The 24,172-nt window shown below is 44.0% G+C and overlaps 1 protein-coding gene across 1 annotated transcript in view; it reads right to left on the bottom strand.

Moving 5' to 3' along the window:
- The window catches only part of LOC144755767 (uncharacterized), a 169,540-nt gene that overhangs the window by 20,774 nt on the left and 124,594 nt on the right, over nucleotides 1-24,172 (bottom strand). Inside the window, exon 5 of the mRNA XM_078644987.1 lies at nucleotides 12,765-13,035. Within this exon, the coding sequence (XP_078501113.1) occupies nucleotides 12,765-13,035 (271 nt within the window). The remainder of the gene's footprint in view (nucleotides 1-12,764; nucleotides 13,036-24,172) is intronic.

Below are 24,172 nucleotides of genomic sequence, written 5' to 3'. Positions count from 1 at the left end.
GATGATTCACAGAAACCAAAGGGAGGAATTTCCTAAGCATCCGTAGGATACCAAAGCACTTCCCTGCAAGACAGGCTATTTGAGGTCCAAAAGTCAACTCGTTGTCAACAATAATACCAAGGTTTTTAGCCTTGGTACTGGCATTGGCAGGGGGAAAAAGATCCTGAGGCCACCAGTTCTTCCAGTTTGGTTCGGAGACACACCCGAAAAAGAGCAGCTCCGATTTATCGGAGTTGCATTTCAGGCCATGCCTCCTGAACCAATCAAAGACTGCCTCTAAGCAGCCTCTGATGCGGGTCCCATCAAACACCTCGTTCTTATTCTGAGTGAACAAGAGCTGGGTGTCATCAGCATAAGACACGATCTGGGCGCCAAACAACTCCGCAACCTCTGCAAGGGGGGCCATAAAGATGTTAAAAAGCAGGGGGCTAAGAATAGACCCCTGAGGGACCCCCACTTCCAGGGCTGACATAGCTGCGGAGTGAGGTGGCGCCCAGATCGTTTGTCGACGGTTGGCTAGAAATGATTTAAGCCATTTCCACACCGTCCCCCTTAGACCACAATCCCAGAGTCGAATTAGGAGAGTGTCATGGGGAACGGTGTCGAACGCCGCCGACAAGTCTAACATAACCAACATGGCCTTTCCTCCTGAGTCTAAAACCTCCCTAATGGCAGTGGTGACTTCCAGTAATGTGGTCTCGGTGCTATAATTCGCACGAAACCCAGATTGAGTACTGTGCAATAAGTTGTTAATCTCGATAAAATCGGAGATGGATCGATGCACATGTCTTTCCGCCACCTTTGCCAAAGCAGGGAGTAGGGAAATAGGCCTATAGTTGGCATGTATGATGGGATCCAAAGTTGGTTTTTTTATTAAAGGAATAATACAGGCGCTCTTCCAGGCCTTTGGCACAATGCCGGCGGACAATGAGGAATTTAGAATGGAATTAATGGGACTATTTAGCACAGAGGCTATTTTGTTAAGACACGAGACCGGGCAAGGATCAAGGGGAGAGCCCGATTTCAAGCTTGTCAAATGATCCAGTGAAGCAGTAAGGCTTAGCTGCGGAAATTCCCAAAGAGTGGGAATAGCAAGAGAGATAGCATCAGGATCCACAGCCCGAGGCTGAATGGAATGAGTGGCAAGGTCGGCTTGAATAGTGGTTATTTTCTCAACAAAATAACGTGCAAGTTCATTCAGCCAAGATTCTGAATGACACTGCACATACGTGGCTAAGGATGGGGAAGTGAAGTCTCTAACAATTTTAAAAATTTCCTTACAGGAATTATCCGATTCATCTATCCGCCGTTCAAGAAAGGATTTTTTTTCACTCCAGATCATCCTATGATAGGATTTGGTCAGATCTTTAAATTTTTCTCTCTCACGAGGGTTATAGTCTTTCCTCCAAGTTCTTTCGGCTCTCTTGCAATTTTGACGTAATTCTCTAAGCTTAGATGAGAACCAAGGAGCAGAAGAACGTTTCATTCCAGGTTTGACAACTTTCTCAGGCACGAGATCCGCCAGTATGGCCGTGAGCCACTCCGTATAACGGGGTAGGTCAACTTCCACCTCACCGGACAAAGTGCAGGGTGAACGAGCCAAGACCTGGAGTAACGTGTCACTAGATAGCAGATGAAAAGGCTTAAACAAACGTTTGGCAGAACTAACGGGGTTCAATCTGGCAGAAGAGACACTTGAAAGACTAAAAGTGATTAAGGAATGGTCTGACCATAATACGGGTTGGGGGGCGAGTACATTAATCGAAACAGTGGAAAATACTTGGTCCAAAGTATGACCCTTATTGTGAGTAGGATCATGAATGAAAGGAGTAAGTCCTAATGTAGCCGTAACCTCCAGAAGTTTCATCGTGTCGGGGTTTACAGCCTCATCCATATGTATATTCAAATCACCCAAAAATAAACAATGTTTAGATTTGAGACATGGGACTGAAAGAGCAACCTGTAGCTCGTCCAGAAAAGAACCTAATGGACCAGGGGCACGATATACCAAAATGCCAGTACAAGCATAATGAGGAGACAAATGGAGAGTGAAACCCAGCGCCTCGGTGTTCTGGATGTTATCTACCGTAAAAGTGGTGCAGTGCAGCTTATTGTTGACAATAATTGCTACACCGCCCCCACGCCCAGATGTTCTATCTCTCCTAAAGATGGAATAATTAGGTGGGATGGCGTTGGCTAAGTCTGGGGCCGAGGTATCACTCAACCATGTCTCCGTGAGAAAAAGACAAGATATGTCGGAGTTATCAAGTAAATTCCATATATCTAAGGCATGACAGCCTAATGAACGTGTATTAAGGAGTAAACAAGTAATAGTAGTTTCCGAGGAAATATGTTTTGGTCTATTACATGAAGGGGCTCGCCAACCACAAACCTGACACCCTTTCCTTAAGGTTCGATGTCCCGGAAAAACCGAGTGGCAGCGCCCTAGCGGCGGACGGAGATCAGAAAGAGTCTCAGAAGAATAAAAATAGCACATTATAAGACTTTAAGAAACGTACAGTACCAGCTACTTAAAAAGAGCCTGCCAGCCGTCCTGCACCGTCCGCTGCCGGAACGCTGACGGGCGCAGACGGGCAGGACTCTGGCACGACTCAGGCGCAGGGAAGGCGCCACCTTGCGCGTCACCGCTGCGCGTTGAATAGGGTGGAGCTTTAAGTAGGCCGGCGGAAGTAGAGCAACCCAGGCGCCACGACCCGCACCAAGATGGCGGCGTCAGGCTTCGCAGGCTACACCAACATGGCGCTCCCTCACCACCCCAGAACCGGGCCCACCAAACGGCGGTGCAAAATAATGTTTTAAATGCAGGTGAGGGGCCAGAACAAGCGCTAAGGCAGATGGATAGTATTTGTAGTAAAATCACAAATTATACACACAAAAAATGAAACGTTATGTTACATTTAAAAAAATAAGCGCGTTAGCGCAAAATCGCGCAGCCCTTTATCACAGCGTCTACCTCCTACCCTTGCAGGCACCAATTTGCCAAGAAGGATCGTCCGAAGGTTCCGCCTTAAGTAGGCCGGCGGAAGTAGAGCAACCCAGGCGCCACGACCCGCACCAAGATGGCGGCGTCAGGCTTCGCAGGCTACACCAACATGGCGCTCCCTCACCACCCCAGAACCGGGCCCACCAAACGGCGGTGCAAAATAATGTTTTAAATGCAGGTGAGGGGCCAGAACAAGCGCTAAGGCAGATGGATAGTATTTGTAGTAAAATCACAAATTATACACACAAAAAATGAAACGTTATGTTACATTTAAAAAAATAAGCGCGTTAGCGCAAAATCGCGCAGCCCTTTATCACAGCGTCTACCTCCTACCCTTGCAGGCACCAATTTGCCAAGCAAATCAAGAAATGGTCTGTACAAGGAGGGGTCCAGACAGATCAAGGATGGTTAACGAAGGGTAGAGCCACATGGTTTCTCCCCGATTCTATAGTTCAAGTCATTATCAATACCGCACATAGTCCAGCACATTTAGGAGAAAAAGCTATGTTAGACAGTATCCAGAACATTTGGTTCAATAAGCATTTACGAGCTGCAGCCAAGCAGAAAGTCCGTACCTGTATGATATGTTGTCAGTTTAATCCAGGTAAAAGTGTCCCGGTGGCACAAGGTGGTTTCCAGCCCCCTGACCACCCTTTTGAGGTCCTCCAGATGGATTATATTCAAATGGAGCGATGTCGAGGTTTCAAGTATGTCCTTGTAGTTGTATGCGCTTTGTCCAGGTGGACAGAAGCATATCCAGTCCCAGATTACACAGCCGCGACCACTGCCAAGCAGTTGGTTCGTGAATTCTTCCCTAGATATGGACTCCCTAGAGTCGTATATTCTGATAACGGCCAGCCATTCTCATCCGAACTCATGAAACATGTTTCCCTTTTGTTAGGGTACCAGTGGAAGTTCCATTGTGTACGCCATCCAGAAGCAGCTGGACTAGTCGAAAGGCATAATCAGACTCTGAAAATCCGTGTAGCAAAAGTCTGTAAAGACAAGGGTGTGGACTGGTTAGTAGCTTTGCCAGTCGCTCTGTTTTACATGCGTATGGTCGCACATTCCAGATCAGGTCTGTCCCCGTATGAGGTCGTTTTCGGCCGCCCCCCTAACATGTGGGGTACTCCTAGACCCCGAAGTATTACCGATGTTCATGTAATATGCTGACAGATTACCTAGCTTCCTTGATGTCTGCCCTCAACTCATGTCGTTCACAGGTTGCCGCCGCATTTCCAGACAATACTGAGGTGGCACCGCACGAGATCGTTCCAGGCTCCCTAGTGATGATCAGAAATTTTGACAGATCAAGTCCGCTGGAACCACGTTGGAAGGAGCCACGTCAGGTCCTCTTGACCACCCGGACTGCCGTCAAGTTGGAAGGCAGGAAGGGGTGGGTCCACCTTTCTCATGTAAAACTTTTCAAAGGACCGAAACCAGTCTTCAAAAGCATTTCCGAGAACATTTCCCAGGATTCGAAGGATTGCCAGAACATTGTTTTAAAGGACTGTCCCGCACCAGACATTATTACAACCCCTCCCTTGTTAGAGAAAACTCCGCAACAGGAGTATAAGTTAAAGCTCAGGTCTAATAAGTCAGCCAGTTTGATTGTATAAGTCCTCCCCTAGGTGAAACGGTTAGACTGTTTCTGACATGTATAAAATAGACCCCCATAGTGAGAGAGTCAGTCAAAGCTCAATCAAATGTATCGTTTTTCTGAGTTTCGTATTATTTCTCAGCATAATGATTTCCTGCACCAGCTATGCTTTCTATCTGTGTTTTTCAGTTCCTCATGTAAATATGTCTGCTCATGCTACAGTAGAGCACACGTTTAGTGATCTGCCCCCTCACGAATATTCATACCGCCTCGCTATGCGTAATAACACATTTATCCGTATGTTACATTATTCACACCAGACCAGCAATGCCACAAATTGTTGGGTGTGTGGTCGACTCCCCCCTTTCCAGACACCGAAGGGAGTTCTGCCACTCTTTCCTTACCCATTCTCACACAATGGTTCGTGTGGAGCATGGTCCACGTTAACGTCATCCTCAACAGATATGTCTTTTCTTAACAGTACATGTTTTCCAGACAAGCAAGGTCTTCCCCACAGAACAGGTTTAGATTTAGAAAATGAAGTATATAATTTAGGAAATTATTCGTCGAATTTCATGGTTCTGAATGTTCAGTCTGATACTACTCCAGACTCACCCGCTATTTCAGTACTACCAGTTAAAGGCGAATTATGTGTCCGTAGTTATGGTTCTGTACATATAGGTCATAGTGAATGTACTACTGTTATCGAGTATAGTGACAGTAGGAAATCTATTTTCAAAGCTTCACGTCATTCTTATTTTATTTGTGGTCAAATTGCATATGTCCGTCTGCCCCTCGATTGGGAGGGAACCTGTTACATTGCTTTCCTACTGCCACCTGTTTTTCTAGCCCCACCTGACTATCATAGGAATTCTTTCTTAGTACACACTAGACACAAGAGAAATCTCCCGATTGTCGATTATACTGAAACTGCCGCAGAGCAATTCATTGATATAGATAAAGGTGTTTTCCCTTATTTAGGTACAGTTGTAAATAGTAAGCTAATCCGTAGGTTAACAAGAACCCTTGAAGCAGTAGTAGATGAGACTGCCTCCGCTCTAGGTAACTTAACTGAAGAACAATCCTTTATGAGAATTGTCGTTTTACAGAATCGTCTCGTCCTTGACGTCATACTGGCCGATAGGGGCGGGGCCTGTAGAATTCTCGGATCCAGTTGTTGTATTTTCATTCCAAATAACGCGCCGTCTGTTTATTCAGCTATAACCAGACTCCATAAAATTGCCCATCTGTTACACCAAGATCCAGGCACCTGGACATGGTCCGGTTGGTTCTGGAATATAATTTCCGCATGGGGTTGGAAAGTCCTGTCCTTTCTAGGTATTGCAGTAGCGATCATATTTAGCTGCTGCCTCTGTATACAATGTGGCCCTGCGATTTGCAGCATGTGTGCTACCTCTTGTATTCCCAGTCCCAAGCCCCGTTCTAAATCCCGCTCCAAGACAATTCGAGACGAGCAAATGGTACTGTATGAAATGATAGACGGTATCATGAATATTGATGTTTCCTGATGGAAACGTAGTGACAAGGAGGGAATGTGGAAAAGTAAATTTTGCCATGTTCTGTGTCCCTACGCCTCATCCATCATATGTTATGTGTGCATGATCAATATGCATATGTTATTCCCCATTTCTGATTAAAGACGCAATTACAGTTGTGTCCACCTCTAGTATGTTATTTTCCAGTCCTCGTGAATACTACGAATATCAGGCCTATGTAAGAAATGTTGCCACGTTTCTCAGTGTGCACGTTATTCAATTATAAAGTCCCCGTTTCCAGGCCTCAAAAGGGCCCGGACCACAGATTCAGCTCCTGTCTCCTGAAAGCCTCGCTGAGGAGCGATACAGCCCCCACCTGTATCCTCGACCCTTCACTTACTTCCTGCTTTGCAGTGCCCGGTGCACCCCGGCTCTGCCTCTGAGTCTGCCAAAAGTATGTTATAGTTCCTGCTATCAGTTCAGTCCTCCTCCTCTGCATTCCTAAGCTACTGAACTGCATCTATAGTTTCCGTCATTGTCTAGCCTTCTCGTCTCCATGTTAGAGAAATACTGTATTTAATGGTCATTTAGTATTCTTCATCACGCACTACATGTAGAATAATGCATGGTCCAGTCTTAGAATCAAGTTAGCTTTTCCCCTCATGACTTCTAGTTTATATCAACATGTTCCCTAAACATTAGATACCAGATAGGGTTTAGGTACATGTCGCTCCGACCCTCCAGACTTTAGTCTCTGCTCCTAGCACAGAGTTCGTAGCCCCCAGCTTCTCCTAGTAAACACGTCATTGTCAGTTTTCGCGCACCATTAGGTTAGAGGTCCCGGCTCCTTAGGTAGCCCCCTCCAATGTTTCCGCCCATTCATGACATATTCTGTTACGTTTTGCATCACATGTCTAAGTAAACTCCCAGTTACACCTCTTATTTCTCTTATCTCTCGCGACTGCTACGTGTCACGCCTTCTACTCCACCTACTGTTACGCCTACTGCAATGTAATGCTATGTGTTTGCACTATGTATATAAGTCAATGTTTTGTTATTAAATGTTAGCGCGCTCATCCCAGACCCAGCCCCGGCAGCTGTCGGGCCTTATTGTCCTATTCCCATGCAGGTTGTCCTGATCCTGTCCTTATGCTGTAATAAACCTGCAGAAACCCCTACTACCTCGAATCTTGACTCTTATTTATTGAGCTATCTGTTATGCTATAAGTCTAGTCAAAAAATAGGGTATTATTTATTTATTTACCACAGGTCAACCACATTTTGGCTGGGCTGGAGGATTTCAGTGCTGCCAACCTGGATGACGTTGCAGGGTTCAGTTCCAGTTGAGAGGATCACTTGCACCACCTCTGGGAAGTGTTGAAGGCTCTGCAGAAGGCAGGCCTCACTATCAAGACCAGTAGGTACCAGATAAGGCAGGGGTCTGTGGTTTACTTGGGGCACCAGGTAGGTGCCCCTAAAACTAAAGATTGACACAGTTCTGGCTTGGGAGCCCCCCCAAGATCCTGACTGAGGTAAGAGCCTTTTTAGGTCTCACCAGTTACAATAAGAGATTTGTCAAGGGGTCATCATTGTTGCTTTCTTGACTGAGCGGACTTCTAGGAGGCAGCCCAAGAAGTGATCTGGACTGTGGCTTGTCAGACCACTTTTGATACCCCGAAGGCAGCTATGTCCACGGTACCCTTTCTTAAGGCGCCCTGCTACTACAAGAAATTTGTTGTGCAAACTAACACTTTAGACCATGGTGGGGGGGCAGTTCTAGCACAGCTAAACGAAAAGGGCCTAGATCAACCTTTAGCCTTCATTAGCAGGAGGTTACTTACCCGTGAACAGAGGTGGAGCACAACTGAGAGAGTAGATTTTGCTGTAGCTGTGGTCTGGGCACTAAAGAAGCTAAGGCCCTACTTGTGTGGGACTCACTTCTGGGTTTAGACAGACCACAGGCCCCTCAGATGGTTGATGCAGATGAGGGGTGAGAACCCAAAACTGTTGAGGTGGTCCATCTCCCTACAGGGAACAGACTTTACGGTGGAACACCCCCCTGGTACAGAACAAGCCGATGCTGATGGTCTGTCCGAATTCTTCTGTCTTAGTGATGAGAACTCCGAGGAGGTTGAGTAGTTCTCCCTACTTTCAGCTGGATGGGACACTTGTTAGACCTGGCATTCTTTGCATGGTTTCCCCTGTCTTTTCGCATCTACCTCCTGTATTTTTGATGGTGTGCTGGTCTTCATTTTTGTAGGGGTATGTTCTCTGAATACTTTACCACTGCTGATCAGTGCTAAAGCGCATGTGCTCCCGGTGTAAATTGAGATTCCGATTGGTTATCCATGGTTGGCACATCTGATTTACTGGTAAGTCCCTGATAAAGTGCACTGTGTGTGCCCAGTAAAAGAAAATCATATACTACTAGTGGTCTTGCAGCACTGGTTGTGCTATCCACATGAGTAGCCCTTTAAACTTATCTCAGTCCTGCCATTGCAGTGTCTGTGAGTGCAGTTTTAAACTGCCATGTCTACCTGGCAAGTGCACCCGTTTGCCAGGCCCTAACCTTTATTTTTTCTACATGTAAGGTACCCTTAAGGTAGGCCAAAGGTAGCCCCATTGGCAGGGTGCAATGGATGTGAAAGGTAGGACAGGTGCTGGTGCGCTTTACATGTCCTGATAGTGAAACGCTGCCAATTGTGTTTTTCACTATTGCAAGGCCTGTCTCTCGCATCGGTTATCATTGGAGCAGCCTTGTAACATTTTACAAGTGTAACTTTTAATTGAGCTAGATTAGTGGGAGGAGTTTTCACTGACATCTGAATAGGGCTCTGCTGTCTCCACCACCTTGGAGTGTGTCTGGAGCCAAGGCAGGAACTTGTGAATAACAAAGACTTCTCTTTGAAGTATGCCTACTTTAAAGACCAAAAGGGGTATAATAATGGACCTCTAAACCCACATTTTTACAAAACGTCTACATCAAGAGGAGACTATGCCACGGAGAAAAGCTGTAAGGAGGAGTACTGCCCCTTTGCTGTGTTGCTTTGCTTGGTTGGACTGCAGTTGCAGTGTCAGATTTGGAGAGGAAAAGGTCTGGATTTTGCTGTGCAGGATGCTTGAGATGTTTCTCAAAAGGGCGCATGTGTGGTTGCCTCCTGTTAAAAAGCCTTAGAGCCATCAAATACTTCCCCCTGTAGCTACCTGAACTCCACTGCTGGGAGTTTTGACCTGTTTACCAGACATCCAGTTCTGGGCCGTTTGAGGTGGTTCCTGCTGTAAAAATCTCCCAAAGACTTGAAAGTCGACGGATCGATCTTCCAGTGCCTGTTTTTCCGACACAGTACCACTATCCGGGAGAGGCTTTCATGCACTGCCGGCGTGTAGCCGAAAAAATCGAAGCAGAGCCTGCCCGTGGCTGAAGAAGCTGCCGCAGCAAGAATTCAGCCCACTGTGTCTCCGAAGTCCGAGACCATCGCACAAACACTAGCGCAGGCCCCGCTGTACGACTGAAAGAATTGACATATCGTTGGATCGCGGCTGAAGAAATCGACGCAGCGCCTGTTTGTCGCTGCTGCATCAACCTCCAGCACGTCCAGATTCCAAAGTTCCCAATGCATCACCCGCAGACCAGAACCGTCTTGGATTTCGGCTCATCGCTTACCCTTACAGTCTGTATTCAACACAACACTTCTCCTGCACACAGCATCAGGTGCCAAATGCTTTTCGATGAGGAATCTCGGTTTGACAAACAAGCTTGCAGGCATCGAACAGGAGGCTGCACAGAGAACAACAGTGACCACAGAGGTCGTTTGAGGTGTTGATGGTCGTAGAGGCACTGTTGGTTCAGCTCACCAAGACCCAGGGGCTTCGGGTGCAGAGGTGTCCTTTGACCTCGGATTCTTCTTACCCGTCACGGTAAGCTTTTAGATTCAGTCTGCAGACATCATCGTGGAGTCCAGGAGGGGCCAGCCAATGCTGGATTTGGATTAGTGATCACTCAGGAACCTTTTCTGGATTGGTGGGCCCCCTGAACACAGGTCAGAGGCATTGTGTGCAGAGTGGTCAAGGATCACGGAACAGGAGGGCACCAGAGTCCTTGTTGTTGTTGTCTTTGTGGACAGAGCCGCTGTCCTCTGGAGTTCTGCTCTTCTTCAGAGGTAAGCAGTCTTCCCAGGGCTTGAAGAGGTCACTGACTGCTGGACAGGCATAGCTTCTTTGCAGGACTTTCGAGGGCTACATAGAGGGCAGTAGGGCTGGGGCCAAGTCAGAAGGTGTCTTCAGCCTTCTTCTGCACAGCATCTTCTTCGTCCTGTTCCTGCATTAGTTGGCAGGAACTCGTTTTCAGGTCTGGGGAGCAACCTAAATACTAAATGTGGGTGTGTTTTAGGGGAGTAGCAGGTAGGGTCAATGGGCACCTGACCTGGGGTGGCTATACCCTCAATTATCCCACTCTCCTGTGGGAGAGCGTGTTGTCCTAGCCCTGATTGGAGGGTCTCTCCGTCTTCAAATATGGCAGCGACTGAAAATATGTGCTTTGCCTTGCCCCCCCCACCTTAGGGGTGGACTTGGCAGAGGTGGGCACACCTCCTATTCTTCCTAGCTGAGGCTGACAGACGCATTAGATAGGCGGCAGGCCTTTGACGCTTCCTTCTCGAGCACTATGGTGGAGGAGGTGTGCCATCTCTTCCATGGATGTGCATTGTTTCTGGTCCCAGAGAGCAGAGGCTCTCGACCCCGGGGTCCAGAAACATGTCTGGTGGTGGCAGGCTGCCTATAGCCAGTCAGTGACCACTCCAGGTTTGGTATGTTTTCAGGGCATCGCAGAGGTGTTCTCTCAGTACATGGTTCAATAAATACCACATTGGCATCAGTGTGGGTTTATTGATAGGTGTAAGTGTGGGTTTATTGATAGGTGTAGTTTGGTACCAAACACTCCTGGTTTCAGAGAAGCCATCATGGTGCTGCAGAACTCGAGTTGTCGAGTTTCCAGCTCATTTACTCTCTATGGATTCCCTTGCAATTACAATATCTAAGATTGGACTTAAATATTGTAGGGGCATATCCGCTCATGCAGATAAGGCCACACCTGTGGTATAGTGCACCCTGCCTTAGGCTTACCTACCTTAGACAGTGCACGTTGGCATGGCACACAGGCAGTGTGCATTGTCCAATTTGTCATTTTGTCTGCACCCGGATATGCAAGTTGCAGTGGCAGTCTCAAGGCCTAGGTGAGGGGTTCCTAGGGGACCCTCTTCAGTACCAATGCCCTAGGTACTCAGACCATTTACTAGGGACCTACAGGGAGCCTAAATTGCCAATTATGGAAGAGTTATGGATGAGAAGCACTGGCACAGGTGACCTGGTTGGCAGGTATCCTATGCACTACAATCAAAACCATGTCAAATACAAGGCAAAAAGTGAGGGCTAACCATGTCAAAAGAGGCCCTTTCTCAGACCTTACTATAAGGAAGGGTTCCTACCTAGACAGGGTGCCTACCACTGCCAACTAGAGACCCCCATTTCTAACAGTGTACTTAAAAAAAATTGCCTAAAAAGTGTAAACAACAGCACACTGGGAAAGAGGCAACTAGTCTAACTACTAAAGGTGCACTGCTGCCGGAATTGACTTTATATCATCTTCAAATTATCACAATTAGTAAAGGCATATCAGTATAGATGAAGAGAAAATCAGTGTTTGAAGTCGGTTCCATTTAAACTGTACATGTACACTAAAATAGAAGCCTATCTTCTAACACATCTCATAAAGCGTCAATGTTGGCTTAGTGTGACTAATCAGTTACTTGCTACACAACCTTATACTCATAACTCACATTTATATGCTTGAAGGCAATCCCAGAAGTATTCTACATCACACTTCCATGTACATTTTATATTCACACTAGTGTATAAAACCGGTTTGTAAAAATCTCATAATGTGCCCTGAAAGGAACAAGGTCACGATTGGATTGTTAACGTACACTATACTATAACTGACAATGAATTACAACTAAGAACATAATAAGCAACACATGTATAGACATGTATTATAAATGAATTATATAAACAATTTATGATTGACAGTACAAGTGTCAGTACAAGCACAGCACTTGTGAAATTGATACAATACTGGTTTTCAAAAGCTATGTACATTCATCAAAAAGGGGACAAATAATGAGATAATATAATGTAATCAAGACAAGGCTACCCAATTCTCTTGTATAAGAAAATCGCAATAAATATATGCCAACAAGCATAGTAATACGTTAATGTGGGAATGTAGGCCTCTGTTTGACAATATTGTTGTTGCAAATGTGAATTAATTTCTAAAACAAGCTTTTCTTTTAAAGATTATCCTCCACTTAAGAAATTTGAAAACAGGGAAGTGGGCAGTCTAAAATTTAGCAAATGACAGATGTTGCAGCTTTGTTAGAAATTATTTGTATCTGCAAAGCTTATCTAATCTTTCATAAGTCTTAAGAGTTGTGAGCAGGTGCATGTAATGGAATATATTATGTAATACTGACCATACAGCATCACGCAGATTACACCTCATTTTCGAAAGGTAGACTGTTGTAGTTGTGGCTTGAGTAGCAATACTTATTTTGATCCTCAAAAAAAGATTATTATTCATTCAACACCATGCAAACAACCTTAGACGTACCCCCTTGTTGCTTCTCCATGGCCCTCAGCTCCTCATCAAGCTGTGGGTAGGCCACTGCCAAAATGCGGGCCATTAAGGGGGTTAGGGTGCGCCGCACCCGTTTACGCTCCCTGGAGGACTTTCCAAGCTGGACCTCAGCTGTTATTTTGGTCCAGCGGCGCAGGTCCTCCCACCGCTTCCGGCAGTGCAGACTACGCCGCTCATGGACCCCCAGGGCCTGCAATTTCCTCGCAGTGGCCAGCCAGATTTTCTTTTTTTGATGGGGGCTGACCTACACACAGCACAAAAAGAAGAAAAACAAAAAACATAAGTAAATCTCAACAATTAAATATACCAAAAGAAAAATGCAGGATGCATCCAACATGTACCATGTCTTAATAAGGATGCATTCTAAATAAAAATTCTAATTCTATTTCTTATTAATAAGATTGTACATGTTGTGACATAATCAGAATATATAACAAGCATTTGCAATGAAATCAGGGCCTTCATGGTCATATCACTGAAAATACCAGATTTGAAAAAAATATTATTCTCTATGACTGCCCTTGGAAGACCATTTCTATGGACTGGAATCAAGAGAATGCTAAAGTGATTCTGGTATTTTACTGACCTCTGCTGGTCATTTTCTATCATGAAAGTTAAATAGAGGCAGTTGCCAGAAAAATTAAAAAAAGAAAGTCCCTAAGCAGAAAGCAATTCTGGTATTTTACTGACCTATACTGGTCGTTTTCTATCAAGACAGTTTAATAGAGGCAGTTGAAAGAAAAGTCCCTAAGCGGAAGCAGACAAGTCCTAGCGCTGATCTCCAGAGCCCACAATGTACATACACATATAAGTATATACTGAAGTATATGCAAGAGGTCTTGAATGTTCGACCTAAAAACTATATACACACATATATATATATATATTTATATATATATATATATATATACACACACACATATATATATCGACACACGCATGAATAATAGTTGAGTCCCCAGTGCCATAGCATAGCGCAGAAAGGGAGAATGTAGGCCCCTCCTCCCCAACAAAGTTTTACGGGCCGGTGTTGGGGTGCCCAGAGCCTCAAGAAGTAACAGAGAAGGGAGGCCATATGCCCCCCGCCCCTTCATTTTTAACTCTGCCCCAGAAGATGGGGTTCCCGGACCACAAGGAGACTGCACACCTACTCTCCATATTAAAAAAATCAGGACCTTGAAAAGCATCGGGGAGGGGCGTGGCATTCCCGCCTCCCCATATCAAAGATATTGTACCACCTCCAGACCCTGGAGCTCTATGGTTATATTTTTTTTTTATAAAAGTGCAGGAATCTGTATCGAAAGTGAATTTGCTGTAATTTGTTTTTAAGGATTTTTCATTTATGGCCCCAGGGACTGAGTCCAAAAGTCAGAAAATGGCTGTCATTACGTTTATTGCTGTGGTAGCAGCCAATCAGATGTTATCTTTAAATCTGTTGGCTCCGAGCGTCCACCACAGCAAAAAATACCAACATTTATTAAAACTTAATTTCACAAAAACTTCTGAAAAGTATTACACACAAAAAGCACACTTTCTGGTCCAAGATATAGCTTGCTGCAAAATTTTGTGTAATTCCATTTAGCCGTTATTGCGATTTTGCGGTTTAATTTTCGTATGGAAAAATTAATGAAGAAAGCGTGCTTTGAAGCTCCCTCTCCTCGGTTAGTTTTTTGCTTGAGCTGCCTTTTTAGGGGCAGCATTCTCCCAAGCAAATTTACTACTTTTCAACTCTTCCTAAAAATAGTTGGAGAATGTATACGTTTCCCCAAATATTCCAAGACTGGAGTGAGAATAGTAAATAACTCTCTTGGAACAATTGGGGGAAGTTGCTCTTTCCCAAATATTCTAAAACTGGATTCAAGAACACTAAATTTGACCTACCAATGTCTGCCATCGCTGCCCTTAGGACACAGTTCAGCGCAAGAAACACAAAACACCTTTTCTCAGCCCCTGCTTGATGGCTCACCGCAATATTACAAAAAAAGATGAGGTAGATACGATTTGTTTTTTTTTGGAAAGGATTGTGAAGATATTATATATATATATATATATATATATATATATATAAATATATATATATATATCCAGGTTACCTTCCTCGAAGAAAAAGGCAGAGGCCACGCAATGGGGACAATTGAAGTCTCTTTAATGCAGGAAAAGCAATTTCAGCGGGCGTATGCATTTCGGCCTTGTGGCCTCGTCAGCGCCCAGAGTGTAACGGGGGGTGAGTTGAAATGCTGCTACAAGTTGATGCCTCAATTTAAGTGCTAGTTGACTCCACCTGCTGTTAGTTATTTCATGGTGGAGTGCACTTCAAGTCCCAGCATGCAATGTTCCTGCAGGGACAGCCGCAAAGTTGCGGAAACAGGAGACCCCTCGAGCAGCTCTCTCCCAATGTCCCGAGCTGCCTTCCACATCAGTGAGGCTTCTGGCGTCCCCAAACTACACATATATATATATATTTTTTTTTTTTTTGGGGGGGGTAATTTTTGTATATCTTTGCCCCTTTTTTTCTTCCCCCCTTTTTAAACACTGCACTTGCACTTTTGAAACAGTTATAACTAAGACAAAAAAGGCACTATGTTCCAATTTGTAACATACTAAAAGATGGCCGCTGCGTTGGAGCATAGAGGTGAAGTCCACTTTCACTGTCAATTACAACAACATGTGAATGGCGGACAATATAATGGTTTCCTTTTGTCACACTCACCGACGAAGCCGTGAGGCGAAACGCGTCTGTTGGAGGGGCAGGGGGTCTGCCAATAAACCACTTTTGAAACCGGATGACCTACTTTCTACTTTCAGCTCACGTAAGAAGGAGCGGAATCATTGTTGTAATTGATCGCGGCTCACCACCGCAAGATTTAAGCACCCGGGACCAAGGAGGAGCGACGGCGGTGACGAGTACTGTGTGGCAAGCTAATTTGGCCGTTCACCCAGAGGTATGCAGAGGATGACCAGCGTAGCACCGATAGACTGCGGCCGCAGAGAAGAATAACGGAGAACTGTTTGCACCGAAGCCGAGCAGAGAGTTATCGTGGTTACCGGAAGGGAGACCGGGGGACTTCATGTTCGGGTGAGTGCTGCATGCATGAACTCCTTTCAATATTTTTGACTAAATTGCAGCGCCTCAGTCCAGTTTTGGTTCCGTGCAGGCAGACCCCCAGTAAGCTTTCCCCCGATACAACACAATACATCGAGTGTAGACACCAGCTTAAATACACTTGCATAATATGTCCAGTGTAGACGAACGAGAGAGAGATGCAGTGGATATATTTAAAAGCTTTTCGGAAACTCCGGTGCGAGCGGAAGGAACGACAACTGCTACCGTATCTACAAGCAATCTGCAGATTTTATTCCAGGAACTTGATAAAGCCCAAGAGCAGGAAATCCGGAAGTGGTGGGAGGCGACCTCCCTCCAAAGATATGTAGAATGCAACAGAATACCAAAGGACTGCGCATTTTTACAGTACCTTCTTATGAAAACCCGGACCCCCAATTACTAAAAGACTAGCCGGCGTACACGGCGGACTCTGCCAAAGGGATGGTACAGATGCTCATTAAATATGCTTGGAGCGACAGGGAGAAGGCCCTGGCAGAGATCCAGAGATTGGAAGATAACATCAGTAAAGATAAGGATATTAAATCTTGTGAAGATCTGCGCAAAAACATGACAAAAAGACTCAAAGAATACGAGTCGGGCATCAAGAAAAGGAAACAAACGAAGTTTCAAAGGAATGAACAGGACTATTCGACAGGGGGAGTGTTAACATTCGCACGGAAATTCGATGCAACAAGAAAAAGACTGGCACAAGGCACTCAAAATATCGCTAGTAGAGATTCCTCTGAATCAGAGGCAGAGGCCTCAGAGGAGGAACACGCAAGCAGCACAGAAAGGCGTAAGAAGATAGAAAAAACATCTCTGGTTCCTTTTTTAGACGAGTACCAGGTCATGAAGGAAACAAGACAGCGGCCCCAGCAGAAACCCCACCCGCCTCTGAAACCAGAACAAAAAAGAGGTGCAAAACGAGGCGAGGTAGGCGAGGGAAGCGCAACAGCAGCAACTCCAATGGTTACTCGCAGCAAGGGCAGGAGAGGGAGATGGTGTAGAATGACAATACCATCATCAACCTTTCGGATAGGAAACTGACCCTGGAGGAAGAACAAGTGCTGAAAAAAGGTCTAACTTTCTTCCCCACAGCCAAATTTGATCATGTGCAGACTAGAATAGACCTCTTCAAATATGTCCGAAAATTGAAACTTCAGAAAATATTTGCTCTCAAGGCTGCTAATACAACAAGAGCAAGCTCGGCAACTAACGAGGATTATGAATAACTAGGCCTGAGGGACAATGATCTTGAAGCTCTCATGGTAGCGCAAAATCTGGGAGGTATGGAAGACATCCCAAATTCAATGGAAGCACTGAGAGTAGAGGGAATTCAACAAGAGAGAGACCCGAGCAATCTAAAGAAAAAATCAAAGGTCCTCCCTCAAACATCACATGATGCTGTGGATGTCTTCAACGATGCTGTTCTAGCAGACCTTCAAAAACTAGCAACTAAAACAACAGAGATGAATATGAAAAATTCCAATCATTCCAGAAAGGAATGGGAGGCCATTAAATCATTGAGGGCGGACATGAGCATTGAAATCAAACCCTCTGACAAGGGTGGTAACATTGTCATCTTTACCAAAGAAAAATATAAGCAAGAAGCAATGAGGCAATTAATGGACAAAGACTGCTATGAGACAATCACTCGATCAGACTATGTGAAATGCACCGTGAAATACCAGACTTTACTGGAAGGGTGGAGGGATGATGGGATGATTAATAAAAATGAATTTGACTACTTACAGTGCGAGAATCTGGTTATCCCCACCTTCTATCACCTTCCCAAGGTGCACAAAGATATTAGGAATCCACCAGGGAGACCTATAGTCTCATCGATAGACAGTCTTCTGGAAAACACATCCAGGTTCAATTATACATATTTGGCACCCTTTGTAAGAGATCTATCCTCATATGTGAGGGACACTCAGGACTTCCTCAGACTGATTGATGGCATCACATGGGACTCAGACATGTTTCTGATTACTCTAGATGTCGCCAATCTCTATTCATGTATTGGCCATAAGGATGGCATCTCTGCTGTTAGCTGGTTTTTAGGCAGAAAACCACTTAAATTCCACCAACATAATCGAATGATCCTCACCATGACCGAATTCTGTCTCGAAAACAACATCTTTCTATTTTCTGGCACCCTGTACCGGCAGACACGTGGGACAGCCATAGGCACGTGCTACGCCCCCAGCTACGCGAACTTGTTCGTGGGCTGGTGGGAGAAGCACGTGGCCAGGGGTGGGACCAATGAGAAGTGGCTAGACATCCCTGCCTGATCATCTCAGGGCATCAAATGAATACTCCCTCTTCCGTAAGGGACTGAAAACTTTTTTGTTTGCTCAGGCCTTTCCACTCTAATGATCCTTTCTGTTCTGCCTGCATGCCGTCAAAAGCGCCAAGAAACCGTAATGGTGTAAGATGCGCTATATAAACTTTTTAAATTCAAATTAAATTCAAATTCTAGATCATATCATGATCTGGGCCAGATATATTGATGATATCTTCGTCATTTGGCGTGGCGGCAGGGCCTCCGCGGAGGAGGATGTAGCCATGTTAAACGACAATGAGTTGAATCTGAGGTTCACTAGTAATATCAGTGATACCTCAGTATACTATCTGGTCCTAGAGGTCTATGTGGCAGATAGTACACTCAACAAGAAACTCTACTGAAAGCCCACGGCAGGCAATGCCGTATTACAGGCGGCAAGCCATCATCCAAAGAGCCTAATCAGAAATATTCCATTTGGAGAACTAATCCGCCTGAAACGCAATTGCTCAGGCGTTGAGGATTTTGTGGAAGCTCGGGATGACGCCATTAGGAGATTCCAAGAAAGGGGCTATTCTAAAACAATACTGGAGAATGCAGTAAGTAGAGTAGACCTGATTGACAGAAAAGACATACTGTTAGATAAGACCAAAACAGAATCAGAAGGAATTACAAGGATGATTACCAATTTTAGCATAAAATCAGGAGAATTGGTACAGGTGTTCAATAAGAATTGGCATATCCTACAAACAGATACCATTCTGAAGAAAGTCATACCTGCACATCCATCCATAACCTACAGACTCTGTCAATCATTGAATGATCATCTGATACAAAGTCACTTCGAGGCCCCACACAAAATAACAACTATGAAGCCTATAAAAGGCTTCTTCCCGTGCATGCGCTGCAAGGCCTGCAAGTACAGTAAGAAAAGAACAAAATATGAAGGGAGACCCAATGATCCACGCCCTACAAGAGAGATTGTAAAATTCCTCAACTGCAATTCGGACTTCACGATAGACTGCTTGGAATGTCCCTGTTCCAAGAGGTATATCGGAAGCACAATCTACCCCGCCAAAAAACGCATACTGGAGCACATGCGTGCGATAACAAATCGGGATAAGAAGACCTACCCCGTGGCACGCCACTTCGAAACACATCACAACAGTAACAGAGACCTACTCACCTTCTTTTGCATAGACCAGCTGAATTGAAAGGAGAGAGGGGGTGATCATGTTAAAGCTCTAAGGGTGTTGGAGTCCAAATATATTATTGACCTACAAAGTAAATGGCCTATAGGGCTGAACAAGGAAGAGGAATTATGGGTACACCTGTAAAGGAATCTTGGCTACACCTGTAAAGGAATATTGGCTACAGGGGCAGAAGAGTAACTGGTAAAGAGCAGTGGGAGAAACTATCATTAGATATGTGGGACTACATAGAAAATGTAAACCAACTGAATAGAGCCACATCTACTCCCCCCGATCTGAATATCGTTTTAACTAATACCATCCGATCTAACAATTCCGCCATCTTTCTCTCTCCCCAGTCTAGGGACAAACAAATATGCACAAAGGCCCATACAGGGCGTAATCAACACAGAGCAAGCCCATACAGGGCACTACTAAGTAACAAGGGGACAAGGGGAAAATGGAAGAATTCCTATACATATTAAGGCATATCAGTTGCTTATTGAGAGGCTTTAACAAATATTTTCAAACAAAGGAAAATATGAAACTGTGTTAAATCAGCTGAATTACTAAAGTGAAAGTATACTTGTTCTAGGGCAATATGAAATACTTCTGTCTCAAAATGAAAAGATATTTTCTTTCCTTGGTAATTTTTGTATATCTTTGCCCCTTTTTTTCTCCCCCCCCTTTTCTTAGATCTTGTATATTTATAGACAAAATGAATTGCACTGTAAATCTGTTTTTTTAAACACTGCACTTGCACTTTTGAAACCGTTATAACTAAGACAAAAAAGGCACTATGTTCCAATTTGTAACATACTAAAAGATGGCCGCTGCGTTAGAGCATAGAGGTGAAGTCCACTTTCTCTGTCCATTACAACGACATGTGAATGGCGGACAATATAATGGTTCCCTTTTGTCACACTCACCGACACTGACGAAGCCGTGAGGCGAAACGCGTCTGTTGGAGGGGCAGGGGGTCTGCCCATAAACCACTTTTGAAACCGGATGACCTGAGTGCTTTCTACTTTCAGCTCACGTAAGAAGGAGCGGAATCGTTGTTGTAATATATATATATATAACATCATGTGATCAAGACAGTGGTTACTGTCGAAACGCGTAATGGCGGGCATGCTGAGCGAGAATATGTTTGAATAAAACTCACTTTGTTTGGCACCAAGTAAACGGGTTCCTCTCTTCGTCTTTTCCAGTCCAGTGGAACGTGGCAGGGCTGGGATTGTTTGGCGAGTTCTTTCTTCATATATATATATATATATATATATATATATATATATATATATACATATATATATTATGTTGCCACAAACCCGGTACGGCGAAGGCTGTCTAACTGGGGAGGCCTGAACAAGGGTTACCGGCATTTCCAAAATTTCCGCAATTCTCTCCCGCTGGTCACAGAAGAACGTTCGGACACTCATGCACGGTGAGAAAAAAGGTTTAAATGGCTCTAAAAACAACGCGTTTCGGTTTTTGCCTTGATCACGTTTTCATCAAGTAATTTTCATCGTAGCCATTTAAACATTGCACAAATTGAAAATAGAAAGAGGACTGTCAGCCAAATTATTCACAAATACATACATAGCAGCCATTTTGACAAGGTAAAGTGTTTGCTGCTCAATGCATTCTATCACACGATGATCCCATATCCTGTCACATCGAATTCATTGCAGAATCAATTCTCAATTACTATACAACAAAAGCAGATTAAAATATGTAAAATACATATGTATATATATGTGACAACAAGATATGGGATCATTGTGTGACAGAATGCATTGAACAACTTTACCGTGTCAAAATGGCTGCTATATATGTATTTGTAAATACTTTGGCTGACAGTTCTCTTTCTATTTTCATTTTGTGCACTATTTAAATGGTTGCGATGAAAATTACTTGCTGAAAGCGTGATCAAGGCGAAAGCCGAAACGCATTGTTTATGGAGCCATTGAAACCCTTTTTCTCACCATGCACGAGTGTCCGAATGTTCCTCTGTGACCAGAGGGAGAGGATTGTGGAAATATATATATATATATATATATATATATATATATATATATATATATATATATATATATATATATATATATATATATATATATATATATATATATTTCTTTTTTTTCCTTAGGAAAAAAAACAATGGTTACAGGGATGTTATAGTTAGGTTCAGATTTCACTTGTACAAAACCATTGAATTTCAGCAGTTATGGTTACAAGAGCTAGCTTTAACTTACTCCCCCGTAATGCATTGCTTATGACCTCCCGTATTATATCACTCAGGATATGGTCAGTAATATAACTGATTACATCATCCAGTAATTGTTATGTAAAACAGTTCTGAGAGTTAAAGATAAATAATAAGCTTCTGCATAAGTGAAATTACTATTCATTTTGTACTACTGAGGGAAACTGTTTCTAATATATGTCACCTAAGTGGCACTGTGTACATTAGTGTGGGTAGAGTGGGTGTGTGAGTGGCTGTATGGGTCAGTTAGTGGCTATGTAAATGGCTCAATGGGTGAGTGACAGGGTATGTAAGTAGATGTGTGGGTAAGTGAGTAGCTGTTTGACTGGGTGTATGTATTGGTAAGTGAATGGCTGTTTTGCACCTTAAGTATTTGTGTGAGTGGCTGAATATATGAATGAGTAGGCAAGTGAGTGATTGCACTGATGTGTGAATTGGTATGCAAGTGATTTTGTGGCTGAGTGAATGGATGCATGAGTGTCTGCATGTATGAGTAGTTGTGTGAGTGGCTGTGTGAATGGGTTTGTGAGAGGTTGTATGGGTGTAAGTGAGAGTGTGAATGGCTGTATGGGTCTGTGAGTGGGTGTTGAGTAGCTGTAAAAGTCTGAGTGGCTATTTGAGTGGCTGTATGGGTGAGTGAGTGATTATGTGAGTAGCTGTATGAGTGAGCAAGTACGTGTCAGTAGTTATATGGGTCTGTGAATGGGTATGTGAGTGGTTGTGTGGGTCTGTGAGTGAGTGTATTAGAGGTTGCGTGGGGCTGTGGGTATGTGAGTTGTTCTGTGGATGATGTCATCAATGAAGTCATTTGTGATGTATTGACCATGTAATGAGTGATGTAATATGTGAAACCATAAACAGTGCATTGTGGGGGCTTAAATTATAGTTAACTCAGGTAACTATAACTGCTGAATTTTACCGGTTTTTCACAAGTGAAGTCTGAGCCTAACTCTAACGTCCTTGTATCCTTTTGTTATTTCAGTATATTCCTAAGGTTTCCTAAATTCTATTTCCTAACTTGAACGCCCCCCTAACCTTTGTCTCTTTCAGTGAATTTCTACTTTTTAATTATTTTTTTTTATTTACTAACTGTAACCCGGGAGAGTGGCTGTGTGAATGGCTGTATAGGTAGGTGAGTGGCTGTATGGGTCTGAGTGGGTGTGCGGCTATATGTGTCCTGTGAGTGGGTGTGTGAATGACTGTATTGTTGTATACATGGCTGTGTAAGTGGGTGTAGGTGTGCCTGTGTGGATCTTTGAGTGGGTGCATGAGTGGGTCTGTGACTGGAGGGAAACAGCGTTTATAAAGCTGTTTCCGCAACGCAGGGCCTTACAACGCATTCATTACAAAGAGCCCATTGTTACCATGTGTGCCATTACATCGCAAGTCATAAAAACAGCTTTCTTTATGGGGCATGCAACACCAGGAAATGTGTTGGATTTTAAATCCAACACCTTCCCTGATGTTGCACAAACTGGAATAAGAATAGTAAATAATACTATTCCTAAGTCCAGAGCGCCCCTACAGCAATTCATTGTTACGACTTGCGATGTAATGGCATGCGTGGTAACAACGCAGTTGTTGTAACAACCGCGTTATAAAGCCATGCGTGGTAAATGTATGCATAGTAACGTCATACATTCGTGGCTGAATGCATGAATGTCTGAGTGGGTCTGCGTCGGTGTGCAATTTTCTGGGTCTGCGAGTGGGCGTATGACTGTCTTTAAAGGTCTGTGAGCAGATGGATGAGCCTCTAAGTGTGTGAGTAAGTAGGTGTGTGACTGAGTGTATCTGTGAGCGGGTGCATGACTCTAAGTGGATCTGTGTCTCTGACTGGGTCTGTGGGGACTTTGCTGCAGCCGTGTCCCAAGATGGCTGCTAACACTTCTTTGTTGTAGTGTTGGCAACCAATTGTGCTCTACAGTCCTCTGCACAAACTCGTTATTATTTGCAAAATAGTCGCGATCGTAGATATACAAATTTGGATTTCCAACTACTGAAGGGATTTACACAAAGTAAGTTAAAGCATAATATGCGTAACGTGATGTCACTGAAAATGTCATGAGTGATGTAATATATGAGGTCATAAGCAGTGCATTGAGGGGGCATAAGTTAAAGTTAGCTTAGTTAACTCTCACTGCTGAATTTCACTGGTTTTGTACGAGTGAAATCTGAGCCTAACTATAACCCCCCTGTAACGTATATATATATATTTTTTTTTTTTCTGAAGAAATGGTAAGTATAACTCATGTCCCCTGCCAAGCAGCTTCTTGTCAATAATAGCATCATTGCAAATGATGTGGTGATATTACCAAGGATATCACAGAAAATGTCCTGAGTGAGGTAATATGTGAGTTAATTAGCAGTGCATGGCAAGGGCACGATTATAGTTACCTTAGGGCACGAGATATAGTTACTTGAGGTAACTAAATCTTCTGAATTTTCTTAACAAAGTGATATTTTATTACCGTATGTAAAGCCAACCCCTGCCTCGCATAGCCAGGCTCTGTGTCAAACCCCAACTCCCCTTCTCGTCGG

This window comes from Lissotriton helveticus, chromosome 5_1 (genome assembly GCF_964261635.1).
Source record: "Lissotriton helveticus chromosome 5_1, aLisHel1.1, whole genome shotgun sequence".
NCBI lineage: Eukaryota > Metazoa > Chordata > Amphibia > Caudata > Salamandridae > Lissotriton > Lissotriton helveticus.
This window is presented reverse-complemented; position numbering and strand designations above follow the sequence as displayed.